Raw genomic sequence first — 24,816 nt, 5'->3', positions numbered from 1 at the left:
ACTTATTTATTGCCAGGTTGTATTTGTTATCTGTGCTTTCAGTGGCCTGAGCTAATTGATGTCATATTTCGATGAGCAGTTAACTCCAGCTGTGTTGCCAGTGTACATCTACACACAGAAACATGCACAAGTCCTGCACACACATAACTCGGCTGACTAAACTTTACTGGAGAACACGTTACGTAATGCCATGATACAAGGACATCATTAGGGCAATGCAAGGGAGGCAGCAGCCATCCCGCCCCGAGTGTTCAACCCCCACCTTCTTCCCAGCCTTAAAGCAACCTGGGAGGGGTTCCCTTCAGCTGCCTCCATCCCATTACATGAGGTTTAACATGGCCTTCAGCTTCCCAATGATGTTCAATTAGAGTCTCTCATTTTCCCATCATTTGCTCTGCCTCCGTGACTCTGCCACTGCCCCTGCTGTCATTTTGTAATTATTCCAAATACCCCTTCAATTAGAGAGAATCTGTTTATTAGCCTTCACACCCCAGTGACTGAGACACACCTGTTCGGCTCTGCAGGATGAAGGAATGTCACATTGCACATTAATGTGAATATTTTGGTCAGGAGACTTTGGTTCACTGGTTTTCATCTGTGACATCTGGACATTTGGAAAGTTTGTTCTGATTGGGCTGTACCACCATGACATATGGGTCAAAGGTAATCTCGCTATGAACCAAGTGTGTTATTTCGGTTTTGCTTTCTGTTAGATTATAAACAATTAATTCTGAAATTGATTGTTTTCTCCAACATTTTTCTCCTTAATTGGGCAATTTACTGACCCCAAATTAGGATTCCAAACACAGTAATACTGCAAGTATACTTTATTTACCAAGAATGACCTCTATTGGCAGGCAGTATATAGCAATAAACCACAAGATTAAAACCACCTGCATAATAATTTATTGATCCCCAACAGGGTGTAGGTTCTTAATCAGATTTGGTCAAAACTCCTTCTTGTGCTCCTTAGAAAGTCCCATTTCTGTAACGATGGCACTTTTTCCTGCAGGATGGAGCCTGAAGTAGAACTTTGTATTGTGGCAAGATAGTAGATGTTCTTCACCTGATAGTAAATGTTCTTCAACTTTCACACTTTGCCTCTGCAAAACGTGAAATAGGCATGCCAGCAGAAGTCTCAGTAACAGCAAAGGGAGATATTTTATCTCAAACCAACATGAAAATAATCAAAAAAACACACAGATATCCATTGTACATAATAGCAACACTGAGCAAGGAGTGTTAGGACTAGTTATACACACTGATGGGTGATTTGTAAATAAATTTAGTAGTAGAAGAAGAAGAAGAAGAAGAAGAAGAAACTGTAAGCTGGGAACGGGAAACAAAACTTCAAAGTAAAACAGGAAATAACCAAAGGATACTAATCCTAACCTAAATACAAACTCCTGACAACAAAGCACGAGACATGGAAATAAAAAGGAACCAAGCTAAAATAATAAATAAATAAACAGAACAAGACAGACGGGATGTTGATACAAAGAACACGAGAAATAAAAAGAATCCCTGGAAAAATCTAATGAGAAACTAGACTTGATAAGGTCACAAAAAAAATTATGGAAAAAAGCAGGAATAAAACTGCAAAGACAAGTATAGAAAGTCTGAACAAAAACTCAGAAAATGAAAACGAGACACTCAAATAATCTTCTGCTGGAATAAAGATGAGCACAGTGACATGAAGATAAAACAAAAGAAGCAATCTAAAAAGAACAAAGAAACCAGCTCGCAGAGGTGAACCAAAGCCACCAAGAAGCAAAAGTCTTGCAATCAAAACACACTCGTGTCTCACTTCATCCCCTGAGTGAGCCCCTCAGAGGGACTCAGGCCAGGCTACATGCAAATAGCTCACAGGAGGTGGGGACGAATCAGCATATTTATAGATCTGTGTAGAGTTTAATTTACATCTAAGCTCTTAACATGAAGACATATGAGTTTTAAGAGTTTAATCAATATCTGGAAAAGGATTGGGTTTGTTAGCTTGGGAGGGATTTGGTTATAAATGTAAAAGAAAAATCACATATACAAATAAAATCCCTCACAACCTCACACAGCACAAGATGACACATTTCTTCCTTCTTCTTTTTTTTAAATTTGATCAAAAAACCTGACATAATTGATTTCTTATTAAAAAAGGCAAACAGTATAGTGATAGAGCTGAGCTACATAAAGTGCAGATTATTTGACAACAGAAATCTGATTACAAAAATAGCCGGTGATTAATTCTCTATCAGCATTCCCTGTCCTCTCCTCCTCAGCTAAGATAACACTTGTGTTAAATACAGTTACAACTACGCTTACATCATCAGTGACCCGCCATGCTCCTGTCTGCCTCAGCCTTTGTCCTTCATCACAAGTCATCCCTGCTGCCTACATCAGCACCACACACTCTAATCAACCCTGTCACATGTCTGTTGCGTTATTACGTAACACGTGTCGCTCTACACTGTATGAATATTCCAGTGTGGAGCGCACTCGCCCTGACACCAGCTTTCCTTCTCATAGACCTGAGAAGGAAAGGGCCTGACCCTCATTACATCAGCCTCAAGTGAGAAAAGTCATACATTGACTCTGAGAGATTGATTCAGCTCAAATTGATTGAAGTAATTAAAGACATCCTCCTTCATCAATGACTGTACTTAAAAAGATAGACACCCTCCAATTTAAAAGAATTTTTCCCCACTCACTTTCCATTCTCAATTGATAATTTTAGCCCCGTACAGAAATATTTTTTAGCAGGCGTCGTTAACCCTGGTGCCTCAGATCTCATCCATAAGAAAACTGCATAAATTTAATATCACAAGATACAGGCAAGTACCCGCATTGATGTTTTTCAGTGACATATATGAATAAAATTATTTCATAAATTTTTTTTAACTTGTAATTCATCATTTTTGTGGGGGGAAAAACATAGATGAATATGTAGGTATTATAGTGGTTTTTATACTTGTATCCCAAGGTGTCACATATTAACCTTCCCCATTTTAATTGTTGCAGTCATCAGTAATTTGAGACCTCAATGAGCATAAACCATTTAATTGGACGAGAAACCATATTTCATAATTTCAGTGAATCTCCAATACCTCTCTTTAATATCATAGAACTACAAGGATTTCTCTGAGCCAGTCAGGCTACAATAAAGTCATGGCATCTAACACCCTGACCCCCAACTCTAACCCTCACCCTAACCATACGGTAACATCACCGACCTTAAAAATGAGAAGGTTTAAAGAAAAAAGGCCACAACACTGCCCTCTAAAAGTCAGTGTCTTTTTTTGATTTATTGAGTTATTGATTAGCATTCAAATATCTCAGTGAATGCAGAATAAAGATTACCACAAAGCAAGAAAGCACGAGACAAGGCTAATCAAAAGGTATTGGCTGAAGCATTTGCTTATTACGCCGACCCTTTTAACAAAAGATCTTTTTGCATGCAGCTCCTGTACACAGGGCTCGAAGCAAAGAATAAAACAAAGCAAAGACAAACAAACAAACAAACAAAAACAAAACAAAAAAAAACTTTCCACCTTAGATAAGTAACTACATCAAATCAAAACAATCAAGAGTTTCAGTATTATTATTTTTGCTCTTTTCATTCTTGATTTATATATTTTCTAATACTCTATTTTTAAACATGTTTTTAAACAAGGAAAATGAACTACACCTTTTTAAATCACTGTCATAATTATTCCACAGGTTAACTCCTCTAACAGAAACACATCTCTGCTTTATATCTTGGTTGTTTTTTTTTAAAGAAATCTGTTCTCCTTAAGTCATATTGACTCTCCCTAACTTTAAACAGCTTCTGAGTACTGAGGCAAAGCAAGTTATTTTGTGCTTTATACATTATTTGTGCCATTTTATATTCAACTAAATCACAAAATTTCAGGTTATTCAGATAAATAAACAAAATGTTAGTTGGTTCTATATAGTTTGATTGACTTATAATTCTTATAGCTCTTTTTTGTAACTTGAAAATAGGAAGAGTGTTCGTTTTATATGCATTACCCCATATCTCTAGACAATAAGTCATATATGGAAGCAACAGAGTGCAATAAAGTGTGTATAAGTATTTCTTGTTCAGGACATGCTTTGTTTTGTAGAGAATAGCAATGGTTTTTGACATTTTTGTTTTCACGTGGTTTATATGAGACTTCAAACTCAGCTTATCATCAATTATCACTCCAAGAAATTTATTTTTGTACTCTTTCAATTTCAATTCCATTAACCCTGATTTTAGATACATTTTTCATTTGTCTAGTGCCAAAAATAATCAATTTTGTTTTCTTTATATTTAACGATAACTTATTTATATCAAACCAGTTTTTAATATATTTAACTCCTTTTCCACTGTAGTCAGAAGCTGTTCTAGGTTTTTACCTGAGCAATACAGAGTGGTATCATCAGCAAACAATACACATTTTAACAGTTTGGAAACACTACATATGTCATTTATATATAATATGAATAATTTAGGGCCCAGCACAGATCCCTGAGGAACACCACAAGTTACCTTCAACTGCTTAGATTTTACATTGTTGATTTCGATATATTGACATCTGTCATCCAGGTAACTTTTCATCCACTTGCATGCTATCCCTCTTATGCCATATGTCTCCAGTTTATTCATTAATATAGAATGATCAATTGTATCAAACGCCTTTTTTATGTCTATAAAAACATCAACAGTATATTCCTTATTGTCTATTGCATTCGATATCCCTTCTACAAGTTCCATCACTGCCATCGAAGTGGACCTTTTCGCTCTAAAGCCATATTGGTTATCACTTAGGAGATTATGCTTCTCAATATATTTATCAAGTCTATTAACAAATAACTTTTCTAAAATTTTGTGGGAGTAGTGATATTGGCCTGTAATTGGTAAACTGACATCTCTCTCCGTTTTTATGGATTGGAATAACTTTTGCTATTTTCATTTGTGAGGGAAACACACCAGTTTGAAAGGACAGGTTACAAATGTATGCGAAAGGTTGCACTATATATTCTATAATACTTTTAACTAATATCATGTCAATACCAAAACAGTCAGTGGACTTTTTATTTTTAAATGTTTTCACAATGTTAATTATTTCTCTATGAGTTACAGGACACATTCTGAGTAATACGTTTATTTATTTATTTATTATTTCTTGACTCTGGAATTTCTTTTGCTAAATTAAATTATTGATCTGTGATGCTTTCTAGTGATTTTCATTAAATGTTTTTCATATACTGAAATTACAGTTGATAGGAATGCATCATATGCAGTATTTGAATCCTTTAAGTCCACCTGGAGGGCAGCAATGGCTCTTGTTGTTCTATGTTGTATCATATCAAATGTTTGATTCTTTTGTTTAGTTTTAATCCCAAAATAATTTTGAAAAATTGCAAAAACAGGAAGATGATCGCTTATATCAGTTATAAGAAGTCCACCTACTATTTCATAGTCAATTTTATTTGTGAATATATTATCTATCAATGTAGCTGCATCAATTGTTATTCTACTTGGTTTTATAATTACAGGGAAAAGGGAGTTACTACACATTGTATTGATGAAATCTGTTGTTTTCTGATGTCCATTTGGGTTTAGCAAATCTATATTAAAATCACCACAAATTATTTGCACTTTTTTATCATTTAGGTTGCTAAACATAGCAGCAAGTTTTTCATTGAATGTCTCAAGGCATGATCCTGGTGTCCTATAGATGCAACTTATAATTATACTGCTAGCTTTTTCAACATGGATTTCAACAGTAACACATTCCAATACGTCATCTATGGTGCTTGACATACATTCAATCAGACTACATTTCAAAACTTTATCTACATATAAAGCAACACCACCTCCTTTTTTATTCACCCTGTTCATTGTAAATAATTGGTATCCTTCCAGTCCCATTTCACTAACTTTCTCATTATCGAGCCATGTTTCTGATATTGCAATTATATTAAACTTTTTTAACTTACTTAAACATTCTGTAATTTTAGAAAAAAATTTATACGGGCTTCTACTATTGAAATGTATGACCGACAATGCATTTGCCATTTTAATATTCATATTGAATTGGTCGTCTGTATAGTACTCACAAGTATTATTGCTGTTATTGTAGAAGTGGTTATCTGGGTCAATGTTACTTTCAGGGTCATGCATGTTGTGCTCTGCATAGTTAAACGTTTTGAAGTTTGTTTTCTCAGCGTGTGTGGCAAAATAACCTCCTCGACAGTCCTTTTCATAATCAAAGTTTTCCTCTTCAATATCGGAGCATGTGGCATGCTGCGATATGATGGCTCTGAATACTTACATTCTTCATTTGAAGGAATTTTATCACTTGCTGTTCAAGTGTTTGCAGCTCCTCTACCGGGGCATCTTCACCGTCTTTACCTCCGCCAGCTGTTACTCTGGCGTAGGTTCGGTGTTGATTTATGACTAAATCATCCATTCTTGTGTATTGTTCAAGGTCCTCGATTCGCTGTTCCAAGTCGTCTATTTTCTTGTCCTTCTCCTTTATCAAGTTTTTTAGTTGTTTTATTTCATCCATTAGGTCATGTAACATACCTTGTTATTTAGCCACTTTGATCAGTTCATCAGACATGAAATTAAGCGTTTTCCTAATCTCCTCCAACTCCTCTTCAACTCCTGGGTTTGCTTTTTTAGGTGGCATTTTGAAAATGGTGAGATTGGTGTTACCTTGTGATGGCCCATTGAAGTCACTGTCGATTTACTTGTTGGTGCCTTGCTAGAGGAGCCTGGGCCCAGTGGTTGCTGGAGGATCCTGGGCCTAGTGGCTGCTGCAGGATCCTGGGCCTAGTGGCTGCTGCAGGATCCTGGGCCTAGTGGCTGCTGGAGGATCCTGGGCCTAGTGGCTGCTGCAGGATCCTGGGCCTAGTGGCTGCTGGAGGATCCTGGGCCTAGTGGCTGCTGGAAGAGCCTGGGCCTGGTGACAGCAGGAGATTCCTGGGCCTAGTGGCTGTTGGAGGATCCTGGGCCTAGTGTCTTAACAGTAAGTGTCTGACTTACTGTTATCACATATGTACATTTTCCCTTTTATGTTGTTTGTTTATGATTGTTTTTTGCTATAACCAGTCTTGCACAATGATAACAGCCTCCTCTACTTTTACTCATAGTGAATCTAATGTCAAAAAATGAGAGAAACAGAGAAATATTTGTATGACTAGCAGTTGTCACTGTATCTTATTAACAGATAAAAAATGTCAGTGCTTCTGTTGTACCTAATAACATGTCGATGGGACTGGATCCAAGTAACACTTAGTGGCTCTCTGCTGTCTGCAACTAATTGCACTTTAGTTCAGTTGTCCCTTATGGTACATCATTCCAACATGTCCTGATGAATCCTCAATAATCCAGAAAAGCAAATCCCAGAAAGTTGATTTCCCTTTGGAGAAAAGATTCAATATTCACCCATCTGACTTCTTCAGACTCAGTTTACTGCATGCTTAATAACAATAATAGCATTACTTACGTCAGCATCATTCATTTCATGATCGTTAATATTAATGATCATGAAGCTGAGGATGGCTTGGAGGAGTAATGAATAGTGATGGGACGTTCTGTATCGAGGCTTCGAAGCGTGTGTCGAGTATTGGAGGGGGCGTTTCCGCGATGCGCGTATCGAGGCTTGCTTCATTTATGGGAGGAGCTGAAAATGATGACGTCCGAAGCCTCGCTGCCCGGCTGTACCACGTGACTGGTTCATGAAGTGGTTCGAACTTTGCCGCGAGCTATGAAAGCGATATAAACCCCTCAGACTTCATTCAAAATGTGGGTGTTTGATGGAGAGTTGCGGTTAGTGAGAGTTTGGAGGTTTATGAGAGTGAGGAGAGAAAGTCAGGAGAGAATGGATCCAGCTAAGAAGAGGAGGATGTCCTCCCCTGTGTGGGAACATTTTGATCTTATTCCTCCCAACAAGGTATGTAAATTTCTACAGAAGATGTATTTTCATAATACTGATGGTGCAATACAATTTATGTTAAGCTGTCTTTACTTTTGTACAAGGTGAAGTGTTTGCTATGTGCCAGGGAGCTGGGATATAACAACAACACCTCATCCATGCTTAGGCACTACAGAGCTTTGCATGAGAATAAGGGGAACACCGATTGTGGAGCAAGACCAGGTGAGCCATCAAATGCCATGATAATATAGCATGCAGTAATGTTACTAAATGATATAACAATATTATACAGCTGTAATAAGTTACGTGTGTGATATTTATATTTGTGCTTTGTCTTTATTGTCTTTCCTCAGGAGAACAATCTCAAATAGATGAAGACCTGGTCAGCATGGTGATTGAGGACTCCCAGCCATTTAGCATTGTGGAGGACAAAGGATGTAAAAGATTTGTTAAATCATTAAATCCTAGCTATGTTCTCCCCACTAAAGGTTATAAAAGCAGCGAAAATTTAGTTTTTACAGAATAAAATGTGAACAGAGGCCTCAGTGTGTAGCTGTCCATACCTCAACGTTACAAAAGCACAACCACTGTCCACACCCCAACCACACCTCACCTCACAGTAAATGATCATTTTCCATACTGCCAGTATAAATATACACAGTGTACTGCATCACTACAATATAGATGTTTTACACACTCCTTTTGTTGTTGACATTTACAGGCTGTGTGCAAAAGGCCACACTCTTCAAATTCATGCCAACTAATATTTCTACGTCCAGTAGGTGTCCTACTAGAGCAAATGAAGCTTCAAGAAGCTTTGCGCTGGGATGAACCAATTGGATGAAAAGCTTCAGTGCTTCATGAGGCTTCATCTGCCCATCACTAGTAATGAACGATTTCTCCCACTGAAATCCAGCCAATGAGCAGAATGAGCTTTCTAGGACAATTCCTTTCCCATTATTTTACCCCTCAGTGTTTTGAACACACATACATGTTAAAGTTAACCTCTTGTGTTCATTACATACTCTATATTCATCATTTTGAACTATACCCCAGTAGCTCTGCATGATTCACAGTACAAATGCATCTGTATTTATCTTATACTTGGCTTTGGTGCAGCCCCCAGGTCATCCTCTATCTGAAACCAGCAGTATTAGCTTCACTGACTTCATCTTCTAGCCTTTGGTCTGATTGGCTGCCCCAGAAGTCATGTGCTTGGATATTACTCTCCCAGGAAAAACTGCCTTAAACGGAGCCTCAAACTTGAATTCTTGGACTACGTGGATTACTTGCATATTACTTATTGTTGACTTTGATCTTATGTAGGCTGGACTGGTAAAACTCAAATTTCTGTCAGTGTAAGAAGGTTTAACTACACATTTAATCAATGAAATATCTTAATATAAGACAAAAAGCACAAGGTCAACAGTAAATCTCAGTTTTTCTACATGATAAAAAATGGTGCTCTAATTAACGAAAGAAACTTGTCAGTAGGACTCTTTGATCTTAAACTGTACCATGTGTGTAAAAATTAAAGAAATTTATCATTTAAATACTTTGTACTGTGAATGGCCATGGGGGAGATTTTTATCAGTAGTAAAAGCTCTAAAACTTGTTAAATTGCAGTCAAAAGTCAGAAATTTATGTCTTCATTCACATTTTCCAAAACCATCTAATGGACTGGATTGGAATTCTTGGCAGACCCATTCTGGTCCCCGAGCCTTATGTTTGACACTCCTTTTCTAGAACATTCCCACCATTTCTACTATATTTATGATGAAAAAATGAAAATCATAATAGATCTCATGTTATCACAGTTCACTCTCCAGGTGACTGTGATAAATATGACATTACTCTTTTGCTTGCTGGAAATGAAGCAATTTTATCTTTATTAAAAACCACTTCAAAACAGAATTTTATTTTAAAAAAAAAAAAAAAAACTTTACCCAAGATCAAAAGACAAGTACACTGACTATTGCTTGCAGAAAGTGTAAAAAAGAAAAAAGAAAAAAGAGTACATGTTACCTTTGAGTAGAGTTGGCAGGCCACATGATAGAATTTCATCCTGGGCAAAAAAGGGCTGCAGCTGCAGACCTTGACCATAATACCTCCACAGACACATTTATATGTGGAGAGACATATGCACACCACGGTCTGCTAATATATGTCCCAAACTGTCACTTTGTGCAGAGTACATTTCTTTCCCCGCTGTTCTCTCTGTGCAGGGGTTCATTTCCCAAAATATATTCAGTCTATGACAGAAAGCTCATCTGACATTAACCTCATGAGATTTTTTCCCCACTGGAAGATGTCTTTTTCTGGTTTTACGCTGTCTCAAACAATCAGTGACACACCTGTGAAAATGCACACATTTTGAAACACAAAGCTATGTAAGACAAACACAGAACATCTTGTACTAGCGCTGGTCTTCCACATGGAAAGCATGCTTGTTTAACCCCGAGGAAATGTGCAGATTATGTGTGTTGTTCCCTTGTGTGCCTTAAACTTGGGGGACGTCCCTTCTCATGGGCAGTATTTGTGCTTATTCTACCCTCTGTGCTTCACCGTTATTTGTAGTTTTTGATGCAGAACTACAAAAGTAAACTTTACTAATGCACAGCAAGAAAGTCCTTGGTTTGAATCCTCGGGCCAGCCATGGGTCTATTTGTGCTAAGTTTACATATTCTCCGTGTGCTACCATGAGTTCTCTCTGGGTGCTCCCACTTCCTCCCACAGTCTAAAAATACACGTTGGGTTCGTTGGTGATTCTAAACTGTCTGCTGGTGTGAATGTAAGTGGCACTTCTATTGCAGGTTAGGCAGAGTCCAGGGTCTAAGCAGGGTACTCTAACTATGTACTATGTACTGTAACTGGATGAGCATTTCACAGATTGATGGATGGATTTTTAATGCATAAAACTGAAACATGGAAGAATAACAAGATCAAGAGCAATGTTAGCAGCTCTACATAAGCTTTCAGAGCCTTGGAACAAATCAGCACTACCATTAGTGCTGAATTAAGAAAAAAAAATCTTTGCTTTTCTTTTAGTCACATTAAAAAAAAACTTGAGCAAATATGACAGCAACTTCAAAGCTTTTTAAAGTGTCACATCCAACCTCAGCAGATTTGTAGCATCATTTGAAAAAGTGAAACTCAAAAAAGTTAAAGCTATCCAACTAAAACCTGTTTGCACCAGCTTTCACACCTCCATAATGTTCATAATGCAGACTGATGTGCAGTAGGTGTGTATAACCTTATTCTCGCCCTTTTCTGATCCCAGTAACTCAATAAAGTGTGCTTATATAACTCAGATTTGTTCTAATCTTACAAACATGGTGAAGCTAAAGCAAACTGCTAATGTTCAACCTCGTGTTTTATGTTGTAGTGTCACAACTCAGTTAAAACCAAAAATATGTCAACATGTTCCAGGTGGGCAACGTGTTCCAGTTGTGGGTAAGTGTATATCAACGTTTCTGAAAGGTGCTCGGGCATCAACAAAAGCAGGCCTCAGACTGAAAGCATAGGCGCTCCGCTGTGAATGCTGACAGGTAGTTGGTGACACACATGCCTGTGAAGACAGAAGACTTCAGTATTGGTTGAGGATTGTGCAAAGTTGAAGGAATAACTCAAGTGCAGTAAATCTCAGGGCGGGGGATGTGCTTATAACTGTCAGCTGATGAATTCTTTAACCTACTGCTCCAACTGCTGCTTTCACAGTGTTTTATTTATAAATCGAGGCTTTATCTGGGTTCATCTCCTCTCTGCTTCTCATCCCTGCTCTCAGTGCTGCAGATTGCTTCAGCAATGTGATTGCAAAAATAGTTGCTGCTGCAATCTGTTGCACATGAATGAAAGGTTTAATTTTCTGAATGTACATATAGTATGTTTAAATAGCAAAAGAATTGTTAACAGGAAAGTCTTTACTGTCTTTTTATTGTTTCTTTGAGTGTCTTCTTCTTTACTTGATGTTTTGCTTCCTATGTTAATTCACCCACTGTGTATCTGCCGCTTGCTTATCTGTCAAAGCACTCTGCTAACTGTCTGTGAAGGTTCTCAGTCATCCATGTGGGATGTGGAAAACGGGTGTGGGTCGCAATCAGCTAAGGTTTCAGGTGAACCCATAGTGAAACCTAGCCCCACCCTATGATGTGATTTATTGAGGTCAAATGGCCCAGGATGTGAGTGGGCGTTAAGGCGTCTGGAAAGGGATCTCAAAACTGGATTATAGATGGCTGACAGTTGGCGTTGTAAGATAACGCCTCTACCTTAGAGATAGGGTATGTACCGGCTCACTCCTGGTGGCCGATTGTCGGGGCCTGGCACCTGTGGCCCGGCTGGGCCCCTTCCGGGGGGTGGGATGCCCTCAGGCCTCTGGCCTCTGGGCCTGAAGCTCGATCCTCTCTGGCACAGCTGGCTGCCGGCAGAGCCCGCGGGCACGCCACTGCAACCCCCTCTGGCCTCTGCTCCGTAGCTGCAGGGGTGACCTCTCGTTTGGGGCTCTACTCAGCTCTTCCCAGGAGGGTGGCACGGTTCCCCCCCTTTTGGTGGTCCTCCTCGGGTCCTTGTACTCTGGGGTCTCTGGATATCTGGGGCCTGGATCTCCTCCTGCTTCATACCCTGGTGGACGGGGCTATGGCTCCCCACACTCCCTAGCAGATCGTTACATGGAGAAACCTTTGGAATGCAAGCATGCTGATCCACACAGGTATGCACACAGGTGTACACACGGGTGTTCACAGACGCGGACTACAGCTTTCTTGGCTGCTGCCTCAAAGCACATTGTGCGCTGTCTATCTTGCGTGCTGCACAATATCGTTTATTATTTAGTATCTACTGATATCTACTGCTAGCTAGTTTATTGTGATGGTGCTGTTTTTTTTTATTATGTTGCTCTTTGTTGTTTGCTTTCTCTTCTGTTTTTTTTTCTCCATACAGGTGATCCAGGTGTTTTGTTTGTTTTTCTTTCTTTCTTCCCCCCTTTCTCACCGTCTCTTCTCCCCTTTGGTTTTCTTTCTCTCCCTCTCTTTCTTTCATTCTTTCTCCCTGTCCTATCCCCCAGTCATGTCTGTCCCGTTTGTAGCAACCGAAAATAAAATAAATTCATAATTATAATAAAGGTCAATCAAATGGACCAATATGGCAAGGCCATGATGATCCACTTGGTAAAATAAATCCGCTTGGCATCTTTCTTGGCCTTAAGACAACAATTCTGATGGTTAAAGATCCAAACGGGACACAAAAAAAAAAAAAAGAGAGAGATAGGGTGAGAAGTTCAGCCATCCGGGAGGGGCTCAGAGTAGAGCCGCTGCTCCTCCACATTGAAAGGAGCCAGTTGAGGTGGTTTAGGCATCTGACGAAGATGCTCCATGGCCGCCTCCTGGGTGAGGTGTTCTGGGCATGTCCCACGGGGAGGAGGCTCCAGGGCAGACCCAGGACACACTGGAGAGATTATATCTCTCAGCTGGCCTGGAAACGCCTTGGTGTTCCCCCAGACAAGCTGGAGGAGGTGGCTGGGAAGAGGGAGGTCTGGGCTTCTCTGCTTAGGTTGCTGCCCCCGACACCCAGCCTCAGATAAGTGGAAGAAGATGGATGGATGGATGGATGGATGGATGGATGGATGTCATTATCGGTCATTATTGAACACCTTTACAAATTTTTTCCGCAACCTTTTAAGTGCCCAGGCCCACTATTTGGTCTCTGGGTTCCACCAACTGAAAAGCAAAGCATAAGTCAAACTCTTCTTGTTTTATTACAAAATTCCTTTTGATGATGGCTAGCCAAGCATCCTTTTGCTTTCAAGAGGTTCCCTTAAAAAGGTTTACATCTTTAAACTTTCATACACTATTGTTTCCTTCTTTCATTAAGACAAAGTTCCTTGTGCACTCTGCGGCCTCTCCAACTATTTTAAGTCTTCATGGCATGGACTCACCAAGGTGTTGGGAACATTCCAGAGGTTTTTGTCCCCACTGACATGATAGCGTCACACAGCTGCTGCAGATTTGTCAGCTGCACATCCATGATGGGAATCTCTTGTTCCACCACATTCCAAAGGTGCTCTGTTGGATTCAGATCTTTGTGGAAGCCATTTGAGTTCAGTTTTGATCATGTCTACATGTCTAAATGTTCTGGGTTGCTGCCATGATTACCATGACAAATACTTTGCAGCTCAAAGTGCACAACAAAAGGGTTTACTTGGATTATTTTGTCAGTCTGAGCATTAGGTCAGAATCATGTAGACATTAAGTGCCAAATGTGTAGGTCAGTATTAAAGGTCATGTTGTAATATCCAGCTGAGTCAGGGGCAGCTGTAGGGAGACACAGCTGAGAGACACGCAGCTCACTGAGCAGAACACACACACAGAAACAGTCACTGTAACAACAACATGAAACACACATTCGGGCATGCATGCACAGCCCTATAGCGTACAATGAAAAACAAACTCAGGCTTATGGAGCTAACGCACACACACACATGCAAACACACACTGGGAGACAAAACTAAACAGACAGTGAGAACATGTAGCCCTGGGCTGTTTATGAGTACAAGACAACACAGGGGTCAGAGGTCAGGGGCACCAGCCACATGTGATAAAAAATGATCATACAACTGGACACAGCTGGATGTGAAAGAAACCATATTATATGACTGCATATAGTGACAGGAAAACAGCTCTACCACCAAATACCAAATGTATTATAACTGTGAAGGTGTTGCAACAGCACCATATAGTGGATGCTTTAATACCACAGAGTAGTGTGCTTGGATATATATGCATAAACTGCAAGTGCCCATAACAATCGATTCAAAGTTAGAGAATGTGAATTTAAGTGCTTCCTGCAAACAAAAACATGCTTTTGTGTTACTGTTAAATCATTTAAATTGTATTTAGTTAGAGTAGAAGCAAATCGCAGTGAGGATACTAAGAATCGACATCAGTTAATACTGCACCTGACACTTTAAATGGGCAATGGGGTGATCCAAATTAAATTTTCATTAGGTCAGAATGGTCAAAAGTTAGTGTGTGATACAGCAACATAATATACAAAGTTTTATTTGGATTTTCCAAAGGCTGCACTCACACTTTGACCAGTTGTATATGCTTTACTTTTAACAGCCTCTGCTAATTGCTGGTATGAAATGTTTTGATGGGATCTACAAAACTTCTGGCAGGATTAGCTTATTTAATAAACACCATTAAGCACCAAAGATGGCCGATAAGTCCAAGCTGCAAAACAGCTCTGCTTAAGAGGCACTTGAAAAGAAGACCTTAGTATATTTTTGAAGAAGAACAAGAAGAATGTGTGAAGCTAAGATAGCTTTAATGCACACATAAGAGGGTGTGCATTATTATGACTCTCTCTGGCAAGATAGGAAGCGAAAAGCAGCACTATTTCTGAATGTTAAGTGTCATTCACTGACTAATATCAGTATTTGCCCAATGTGACAACTGCTCTTAAAAATGTTATTGTAAATATTGTATAGGTGAAGTCCAGGTCACACAGTGTTATGTATGAAATTTTCAACAGGAAAGGCTGGAAAAACTCTGAAATTGTCACTATTTTATTACTTTTATTACAATTTTCCATGTCTAATTACTACATTGTAATATTTTCCATTGTAATATTTTTTTCTGGCAAATACTTTTTGCCAGAAAAACCCAAATACTTCATAAGACTGATCTGTATGCAATGGTGTCTCCAGAATTTTTTCATAGGGGTGGGCATATGGGGCGGATGAACACCAGGTACCTTTCAGAGACAGGTCGCCTCGCCTCTGTCAGTGCGCCTCAGGGCAGCTGTGGCTACAATGTAGCTTGTCATCACCAGTGTGTGTGTAAATGAGTGAATGACTGAATGTAGTGTAAAGCGCTTTGGGGTCCATAGGGACTAAGTAAAGCGCTATACAAATACAGGCCATTTACCATACATCGCTTCTAAACCAGCCAAGTAAAGCTTACAGACCTCATGGAAGGAACTCTGAAAATAGCTCTGGTTGCCTGAGGTTTATATTAAAGGAGTTTAATGCTGTTATGCTACATGCAAACCTTTTTCTAGCAGGACTACAATTTATTAAAATACAAATTTTATTTCTGTTTTCATATGAGGCCGAATATCTTTTGTAATCGGCTGTTATTTCTTTTTGTTGACCAAATTATTTTTGAATAGAAGAAAGAATAGAAGAGGTGGAGCAGCGCCCTCTAGTGGATAATTTTTCCTTCAGTGGATAATTTTTAGCAAGCAGTCACTAGCGCCAAGCTCAAATTTGCCAACGGTAAGTGAAATTAAATAAGACTATAGTCAAGCCAAAAGCCTTAGATTCCTATTTAAGGAAAGGAAAATATGTTGAACTGGGGTTTTTTTTTATTAATTTAAATATTTGCATGAGACGCAACCCTCGAACTGGAACCTAATGCACCACTTAAGTCTGGCCACAAGATGGTGGCAGCTCCACGACCTTATAATGGATTTTCATAGAAAGTCCGTAATTACTGTATCTGTGTTTGCTTTTTATTTTGAGTCAATGTCCTAAATCAAAGAAATTAGACGTGATAATACGTCTGAGGCATGCGTATTCTGAATGTGTCTGGGTTTTATTTTCTTTTAAAGTGACTCTGATTGGCTTTAAAGTGGGTAAAGTACTATTTCCTCGCCACATTAGAGGAAAAGGGGTCAGAATAAGGGGGAGTTTCTGCTTTCTGCTCTGCTTTGGATCCTCTTGGATCTTGGATCCTCCTCCTCCCTTAGATCTAACACATGTAGCCACTTTGCAAAAACTTGAAGACGTCAGAAAGGCGGGCATTTCCCCTCTATATATTCCTCAGAGCTGCATCCCATCCTGCTACTCAGTCCAACCTGGAAAGCACTGGCAGGCGTCTTTTTTTTTGTTTTGTTTTTTTGCGCTCAACAGCATGGAAGTGACCAAAGGAGAGGACGGGTCGGCGGAACAGGCAGCGTCTTTATTTGGGACACGAGAGGTGGAGAGTCAGAGGAGCATGAATGAGAATAAAAGGAGTACCCGCCGTAAAATCATTATTGGGGTATGTTCAGTTGCACTTTGGCAGCATGGAGGGCAACTTTGAGCGATTGACTTCCGCAGTGTGAAAGTCACACATTATAGTTAATGTATGTGTCTGAGCTCCTGCCACTCATATTACTGCATGATCTTAAATGTGACTTTTAAATTGGAAAACCCTTAAAGTGTCAGGGGCACTATTATTATAGATGATATTATTGATTAATAAGTAGCTGCTGTCTTTTGTCCTCTAGAAGAAAAAATCATCTGTCCCTGTTTGAAATGAAGAGATGTACATCTTTTTTCTTTTGTCTCATAATTGCAAACTGGATTCTAGGGTTTAAAAAACATTTGAAGGCGTCATTTTGGGCCCTGTTGAGTCTTAGTCCTTTTTTTTGTATAATTTTTGTCAAACATTAGACAGTTAACCCAACTGACACTGTGTGATGTTTAACTAGGGGAAGAGAACCATCGTCAGGGATCAAAAACCACATCCTCGGGTCAGCATTTCTGCACTGTTTACTCACACTGTCATTAATTCACAGCTGCCACACAGACGAGACTGTCAGTGTTGCCAGCGTGAACGTGGAAACTAAATGTTTTCACTCCACTGCAAACAGACACAGGCCAGCAGGCTCTCTGCAGGTGGACAAGACCTGCAGTTGTTAGTGTGAAGCAGGGCTGGGTGGAGCTCTGACCCCACAACGTTGACTCTGATCCAAAGTGTCGTTTCAGCAAAATATTGGGTATATTCAGGCAGCTGGAAAATTAGTCGTCCTGCCAGCGCTTTGTTTTGATGTAGTTTTAGTGGTTCTAGATGTTACCGTGCAGAGGCACAGGTAGTAGCTGAAGTTGTTTATAACTATAATTATTTATAACGTTGACTAATTAGGCAATTCGTTTCTCACATAATTGAGCAATATTTGTTTTACTCTAATGCAAGACTGTTCAACAAACAGACAGGCACAGTGCTGTGATAGTCAGCACTGATGACTAAAACTAAAAAGCCACTGGTTTGAATCCACAGGCTGGCTGGAGTCTTTCTGTGTGGGGTTTGCATGTCCTCCCAGTGGGCTCTATCTGAGTACTCCAGCTTCCACAGCCCAAAGATGTGTGTTGGGTTGATTGGCAGTTCCTGAGATAAACTAGCTATCTGTGCAAAGTGTAACACACTTCTAACTTTTATGAAATGTGTGGTAGGCTCCAGCACCCCGCCCAAGAACCTGAATTAAACAGTGAAAGAAGGTGGATGTGGACGTTTGTCACGGCTTGGCCTGTTCTTCTTGTGCTACCATCAAGAACAGACTCATTTAAACCGGCCCATCTTGACCCTGGACTCTCTTACAAAACACATTGTTAATTTTAAGATTCTGACTTGATCAATAATCTTCAGTGTCCAGTAACATCCCCACATCTGGGCCAGTAGATCAAAACTTTGGTAGCGCTTTAAGGTGTAATCTGTAATAATGTAGCATTGGTAAATATGTATATTGAATTATTAGTCTAAATCTGAAAAATAATAACTTAAAGGTTTAAAAATATGTCGACCAAAAGACAGGCTGTGCGAACTTTGACGCAATACTTGGCTATCTCCATCACTGGCAGGAATGGACATTTTAATCTGCTGGGTCTGTTCTTTGTTTTCCCCAGAACAGTATTTTTATCACAGAAGGAACGTCTCAGAAAACAACAGCAGCTTTTATTGTTCACAGCTCCTCGGGGCATTGAAACTAACCACACTTAGTCTTTGTGGAGGCTAAATCTGGAGTGTGTTTCAGTCTTTACAGAAAAAAACATAATTGAAGCAATTGTAAAGAAAAATACCGTTATGTTTTATGGACTTGTTTTATATTGCTGCGGTCATAGTCATATCAGAAAAACATGTTTCTTGCTGTAATATAGTGAAATAAATGGTGATTTTTTTTAAGTTGGAAGTGGAAAGTTAAACATGTCTGGAATGTTCGTGATCTCCTTCATCACTGAGGCATAAACTGCACGTCAAAGAAGTCATTTGAGAATGTGCACATCCTTTCAGCTATTCACTTGCGACCTTCAGCTCGACACCACAATAACCAGATGCTGTCTGCTTTGTACCAATTAGACACACACAAGGTCTCATTTTTAAGGTCCACGAGAATTCGGACAATAGCATGACTTTGTAGTTTCGCCTCTGTACACTACCACAGTGGATTTTAAATTAAACCAATCAAGATGTGTTTTAAGTGCAGATTGTAAGCTTTAGTTCAATGGGTTTACCAGAAAATGGTGCAGTAAATACTTTGCAATACATCCCTAATGTCTTAAAAACCCAAAATAACTCAAAAATAAGTAAAAGCTCAATCTTGAGTACCCACTAACACTTTATGACAATGAATAATAAAGTGAATGTCTACCACTCCTTCACCACATAGATCTGTTCAAACTCCACCCACCTTAAACTGTTTTTTCTATGGTAGTTCCTCTTTTGCTGCCTGAGAAGCTAGATTGCTTCAGTTGTGCAGTTGTGCACCTGATTAACACAGAAAAGTAGCAGAGTTGTTGTTATGTTTTTTTGGATCAAGGATCCAGGCTTATGCGAGAGCAGCTTGTCATATCTACCATATCTTTCAGCTTTGTGCATGTCATAAGGCCACATATGATGGCAGTTTGATGTGTAGCCCTTAGCTTTTGTGTCTAAGTCCACCCCTGAACTAGAATGACACTTCCCTAGAAAGAGTTTTTGTGTCTTTGGATAGCCTTTTTTTGATGTCCACTTCGAAGATGACTTTCATCTGTAGTTTAATTTCAGAACCTTTACATCATTCTCTTGTAGACAATGGAAAATGAGTGGTGGTCATGGTGGGGGGTCTGAATAAGTATTAAAGTGTGTTTCAATCAGCCCAGTAGGTTTCCACCAGACAGTCTGTTTACTTTCACAACCCACAGAGACCCCGTCTTTAAGCATTTCTGTGAAGCCCATCCAAGTTTACAGTTTTTTTCACCTATAGCTGGGGAAAATAAGTGCACGTACCCAGACACCAAATACAGCAGTGCGTTTTCATACCTGTATAGGAATTCCAGCTCTTGTGAATCACACTAAGTAGATTACTCCTGCTGTACTGCTGTAGCTTTCTAGCTTGGGAGGATCGGACTAGTTTTGGCTTGAGGATTTGTTTGTTTAAACTGTAAATCCTCTGTAAAATCTTTCCTCTAGGAAGAATTTATGTTTTTCCACTTTAAGCCTGTTTTTTTGAACTTTTTAGTTTAGCTTTTTCCCCCTTTCAGTTAAAAGTAATAGACTACAGAAACAGTGTGAAAAGATTAAAAACGTATCAGTTATTAGAGGAAATTAGACTCTTTGTGCCAGCAAAAAGTGACACCAGAGAACAAGAGACTTGCTTTAAACTATGACTTGTGTTGTGCTAAGGAAATGCAGCTGCATTCCCAGCAGAGAGGTGATAAGATGGTCATAGGAATAAAAGGAGATGAGCCATAACGCACTTACATATTATACTCTTTAAAAACTGTGATTTCAAGGCACAATTTTACCAGAATAATAAATATTAAAATCTGGCGACACATTTAAAATGAAGATTTGTAATGCCATAATGAGCAACTGGCCTGGTTTGGGGCATCGCAGACGCTTCAAAATCAGCATCCGTGATAACCCTGGTAAACACTGTCATTTCTAAGTAAAGTAATCTTTGAAACACCCATCTAATTACAAACCACTCGCCCCCAGGGAGCTGCTGTCCTGTGATTTTTAAAAAAAACAAACAAAAACAATTCTGGATCACTACTTCCAACTGCAGAGAGCTGAGACTAATATATAGACAGATGGAGATGGTGTGGAAATTGTTAAAATCAACAGTTGAGCCTGTAAGGATACAGATGGAAGTCTCGGTGGACGGTAGAAGGATAACTGAATAAAGCAACGTATCTAAACCTCTTCAGCTGCAGTAATGGAGTAGGGCTTTGAGCTAAAAGCTAATGTAAGCATAATTAGAAGTATACAGAAAACAATAGCATGGTGATCGAGTAGTGTTTGCCACCCTAGTGTAATTCAACAGGTCCCAAATGCCTATTCTTAACAGTAAAAAAGTAACAAAGTTGCATAAGACACGTACATTTTTATTTTAACTTGGAGACGTCAAACTCTGTATGTTTTTTCTTTTTTTCTTTTCTTTTTTTTTACATGATTGTAGTTTAGTAACAATGCACACAGAGTTGTAATCCGATCAGGGGTTTTCCCCCTGTTGGACGAGGATCTGGGGAAAAATAGCATGCTGTCTCTGGTGCGTAAAGTGTAAATAAACGATTCAATAAAATAATTTTTTCCAGACACAGTTTTTAAACGGAATTGAAGACAGTGAAGTACAGAGAAACACTGAGCCCGTTTGTTCTTGACCGTCTCGTAGCTTGGCTGTTTTTGTGATTCTCAGTCTGCATCTGCAGCTGCATCACATTTTTTGAAAAGAAAACTTGGAAATTTAAGAGGATCATGTGAGTCACCTGGGTTCCTCTGCGAACTGTGGATACAACAAATTTATTCATGATCGGTCCATTAATATTATTTTAAGAGCCTGTAATGTCAGCCTCGTGTTAGTGATGCTAAGAGGCAAAATAACAGCATGATTTAGTCATTAGGTGAAGAGGATCCCATCTAATACTTGCTGTACAACAGCCAACACTGCTCTCTCTAGAGCTGAAGCTTTGAGTGTGGACGTGATTTAGTTTTGTTAATTTGTGTCTTCTCTTGAGAGAGACAAGATTTTGTAGTGCTTGAACCTTTTTCTTTTCTCAAAGTTCAAATAGTTCAAAATAATGTGAAATTAGTGGCTGCTATCCCTAACAGCTTTAACAAACATCTTGCCATTTTATCTTCTGGGTTATAGGTTCTGCTGCTGTGTTTACTGGTGGTTATCCTGGCTGTGGTGATTTTTCTGAAAAAGGAGAAAGGATCAGGTAAGATTGATTGTTTTAATTAACCAGCATTAAATTAATGTACATTTCACCTCCTCATTTTCATAATTCTTGCCCAATGGCTGTTGGAAAAGTCCCCAATCTCCCTCCCTCTTCCCCCTTCATGATTTGTGCTTCATTTATAGCATATTTTTCATTCAGCTTGGATTACATTTAAATTTTAAAGAAACTGTTTTGCCTCTGGTATAATGTTGGCCTGGTCACCTTGGATTGCGCCAAGTGAGCCTGGGACTGGCTATATTCCATAGTACTAATAGAATTTATTTATTTAACACCCCTGTTTCTCATCAAACCGCTTTATGCATGTTCTTGTGGTTTAATAAACAAGTTAAGTGTATCTTCTTCCTCAAAACAGCAAAAACAGTTTTAAGAAAAGCTACATTTCTTCACTGCCACGTTTGATTGCTTGCAGTCCCTCTTCCTTTGGTTGGTGCATATCCAGACATATTGCTGCTGCAGCTGTCAATAAGTGGTACAAGATGAAAATATTAGCGGGACTTCGTGTCACTGCAACACACATGTGCATCCTTCTGCGCAGGAAACAAAACAACAATCCACATAAGTCTGTTACTGCAGGATATCTTTGAATTTTACTTTAGTAGATATATAGTCTGTGAAGTGCTGGTGTTGGAAATGTGAAGAATGTCAATACAGACCTCAGCGCCCTGTATTCACGAGGATTTCAATTGCTTTTCCTAATGAATTCTCAGAGTTGACCTTCGATATGCAGCTGTCAAAGTGCTGACCCGCTTTTTCTTTCACTCACATGTAAATCTGTGTAGTACCACATTAATACATTTTCTGTCTGAGTTTTGTCTAAGTCATGGTTTTCACTCCTCATGGACAGTGAATAGAGTGCTTTGGCTACAAGAGCGTGAGACAGATTATCTCAGGTTACATTTCTGGCATTTATTCAGCGAGAACTCATTTGGTGCGGTTGTCACTTGGTAAAATAACAATCAAGGCTCCACACTCTCGTGTATAGCACCTAACATCCCGCTGCAGATCCTCCAGAAACTTGAGACTTGAAGTATTTAGAGGAGCAGTAGAGAAGGATAAAGTTACCAACCAGGCAGCAAAAGAGAGACAGAGAGGTGAAAGTTAACCCCCAAGACGCCGCATAGGTTGAGCGTATGTTTTTGTCAGGGTGGTGTAGGCTAGTTTTTTCTGTCCATGGTTGCAAAACAAGTCGTAAATACCCTCTTAAGTGACAGAGGAATGTTTTCTGCAGCTATAGATTCGCCCCAGTTAGACGTGGGCAGCAGTGTCAGTACGCTCTTTGTTGAAAACCACCATGCCAAAAACACTCCTCCAATTTAGGGGGCAGCGGCGATGACTGTGGGCAGCAGTCCCCAGCCTGGGTGGGGTCCTCTCTCTCCTGTGGCATTTCCCTTTAACATGCACTCTATTTTCTCCTCAGTTAACATAAAACCTTTGCATATGGGAAGAATGCTTCTTTTCACTCACCAGTCCTTACATCTGTGCAGCTTTGTTGGGACTTTCACATCTTTCATACTGCTGCTTTCTTGGTGAGGCCTTTGGCAACAGATTAAAAGAAACAAAAATAAACCAGAACTCCACTTGTTCCTATAGGCTGACGCTGTGTTGTACAAAATGCTGAGAGTGGCTTTTTATGTCGATTACTCACCATAGAAAGCCGTCTCCTGAGACAGAGCATCCCCGTGTTAAGTCCAAACCACATAGCTGGCCCCGACGCAGCGAGGAGGGGATTTTTCACCCATGTGCTAAGGCTCCCTCTGTCGTATGCCCTGTCAGTACAGCAGGAGACTTGATGGATGCATAAGGAAGGCAGATGTTTAAAAGGTTAAAGAGGTGACCCAAAATATCCTGCTTGGTGATGCCTTGCCTGTGGGAAAGTCCTTGAGTAAGGAAGGTTTCTTATCAACCTGTGCAGACCGTTACAACATTTGAGGGCGTATTCTCAGTTCGCATTTGATTACAACAACTAGAATAAATGTTATGATTGTTTTACTGTCTATTGTCTTTCCCAAACTAAGTGCTGCTTTTGTTTTCTAACAGCTCCAGGAAGCAACACTTATATTTGGTTTTTTCTGTTATACATGTCTCTACATAACGCAGGAAGGAAGTGCTGTTCTTGCAGCTCTCTCTTAGATAATCATATATTACTGATGCATAAACAACAGTATTGTATTAGCCTCTCTCACAGCAGAAAGAGCAAGTGACGGCTTTTTTCCTTTGTGTTTTTTGTTGTTTTGGGAGGACCAACCTTCATCTTCACGGAGCTGCTAAGACACCGTGCCTGGGATTACCGTAATAACCCTAATATCACTGAAAAGCGCAGAGTCGCTGCTTTCAGGAACCGTTGCAATTATTTCAATCAAGCAAATGGTTCAGGAGTTACGGGAGTTGCAGATATTGAAAAGAGGGTTACAAAACACCTGTCTGATGCCAGCGACAGGTTAGGCTTGAGAGAGTTAAAAGAACGGCAACAAATGAAACATGTAAAAATATGTAAAACCCAAATCCACCCATCAAAAGAATAACTTAATAGTTGTGTGTCTTTGATACAGACCCTCTCATTAGTAAATGCATCAAGTAGGCACAATAAGAGCTCTAATGAAAATGAGGCTCATTTCTTCTGGGGTGTCATAATAACCATGAATTGAGGATAACGAGACGGGATAAACGCCGTCACCAGTCTGTCACAAGGCTAACACAGAGAGGAAAACAGTCTTACATTCCCATCCTACAGCCCATTTAAAATCAAATTAACATGCATGACTTCGATCAGTTGGTGGAAACCCATGCAGGCTCCTGCAGAACACTCAAACAGCCAACAGCAAGATTCAAACCAGGAGTCTTTTTCCTGACTGGTGTCATTATCCAACACGACAGACATGAAGTGAAACTGTGATATCATGAAAGCCCTGTTAC

At 39.6% G+C, this 24,816-nt stretch overlaps 1 protein-coding gene and 1 long non-coding RNA gene across 2 annotated transcripts in view; one reads left to right on the top strand and one right to left on the bottom strand.

The window, feature by feature from the left end:
* Nucleotides 1–16,645: 16,645 nt before the first annotated feature.
* The window catches only part of enpp1 (ectonucleotide pyrophosphatase/phosphodiesterase 1), a 34,687-nt gene continuing 26,516 nt past the window's right edge, over nt 16,646–24,816 (top strand). The window contains exons 1-2 of the mRNA XM_040018594.1: nt 16,646–16,963; nt 21,813–21,882. Coding sequence (XP_039874528.1) covers nt 16,835–16,963; nt 21,813–21,882 — 199 coding nt within the window. The 5' untranslated portion in view covers nt 16,646–16,834. The remainder of the gene's footprint in view (nt 16,964–21,812; nt 21,883–24,816) is intronic.
* Nucleotides 23,368–23,953, bottom strand: LOC120725565. The gene is made up of 2 exons (XR_005694141.1): nt 23,549–23,953; nt 23,368–23,436 (listed from the first exon to the last, which is right to left on the bottom strand). It is a non-coding gene; the product is annotated as an uncharacterized LOC120725565 (long non-coding RNA).

This window comes from Simochromis diagramma, unplaced genomic scaffold (genome assembly GCF_900408965.1).
Source record: "Simochromis diagramma unplaced genomic scaffold, fSimDia1.1 OVJJ01000802.1, whole genome shotgun sequence".
Taxonomy (NCBI): domain Eukaryota; kingdom Metazoa; phylum Chordata; class Actinopteri; order Cichliformes; family Cichlidae; genus Simochromis; species Simochromis diagramma.
The sequence above is the reverse complement of the archived record's forward strand: the minus strand, read 5'-3'. Positions and strand labels throughout refer to the sequence as shown.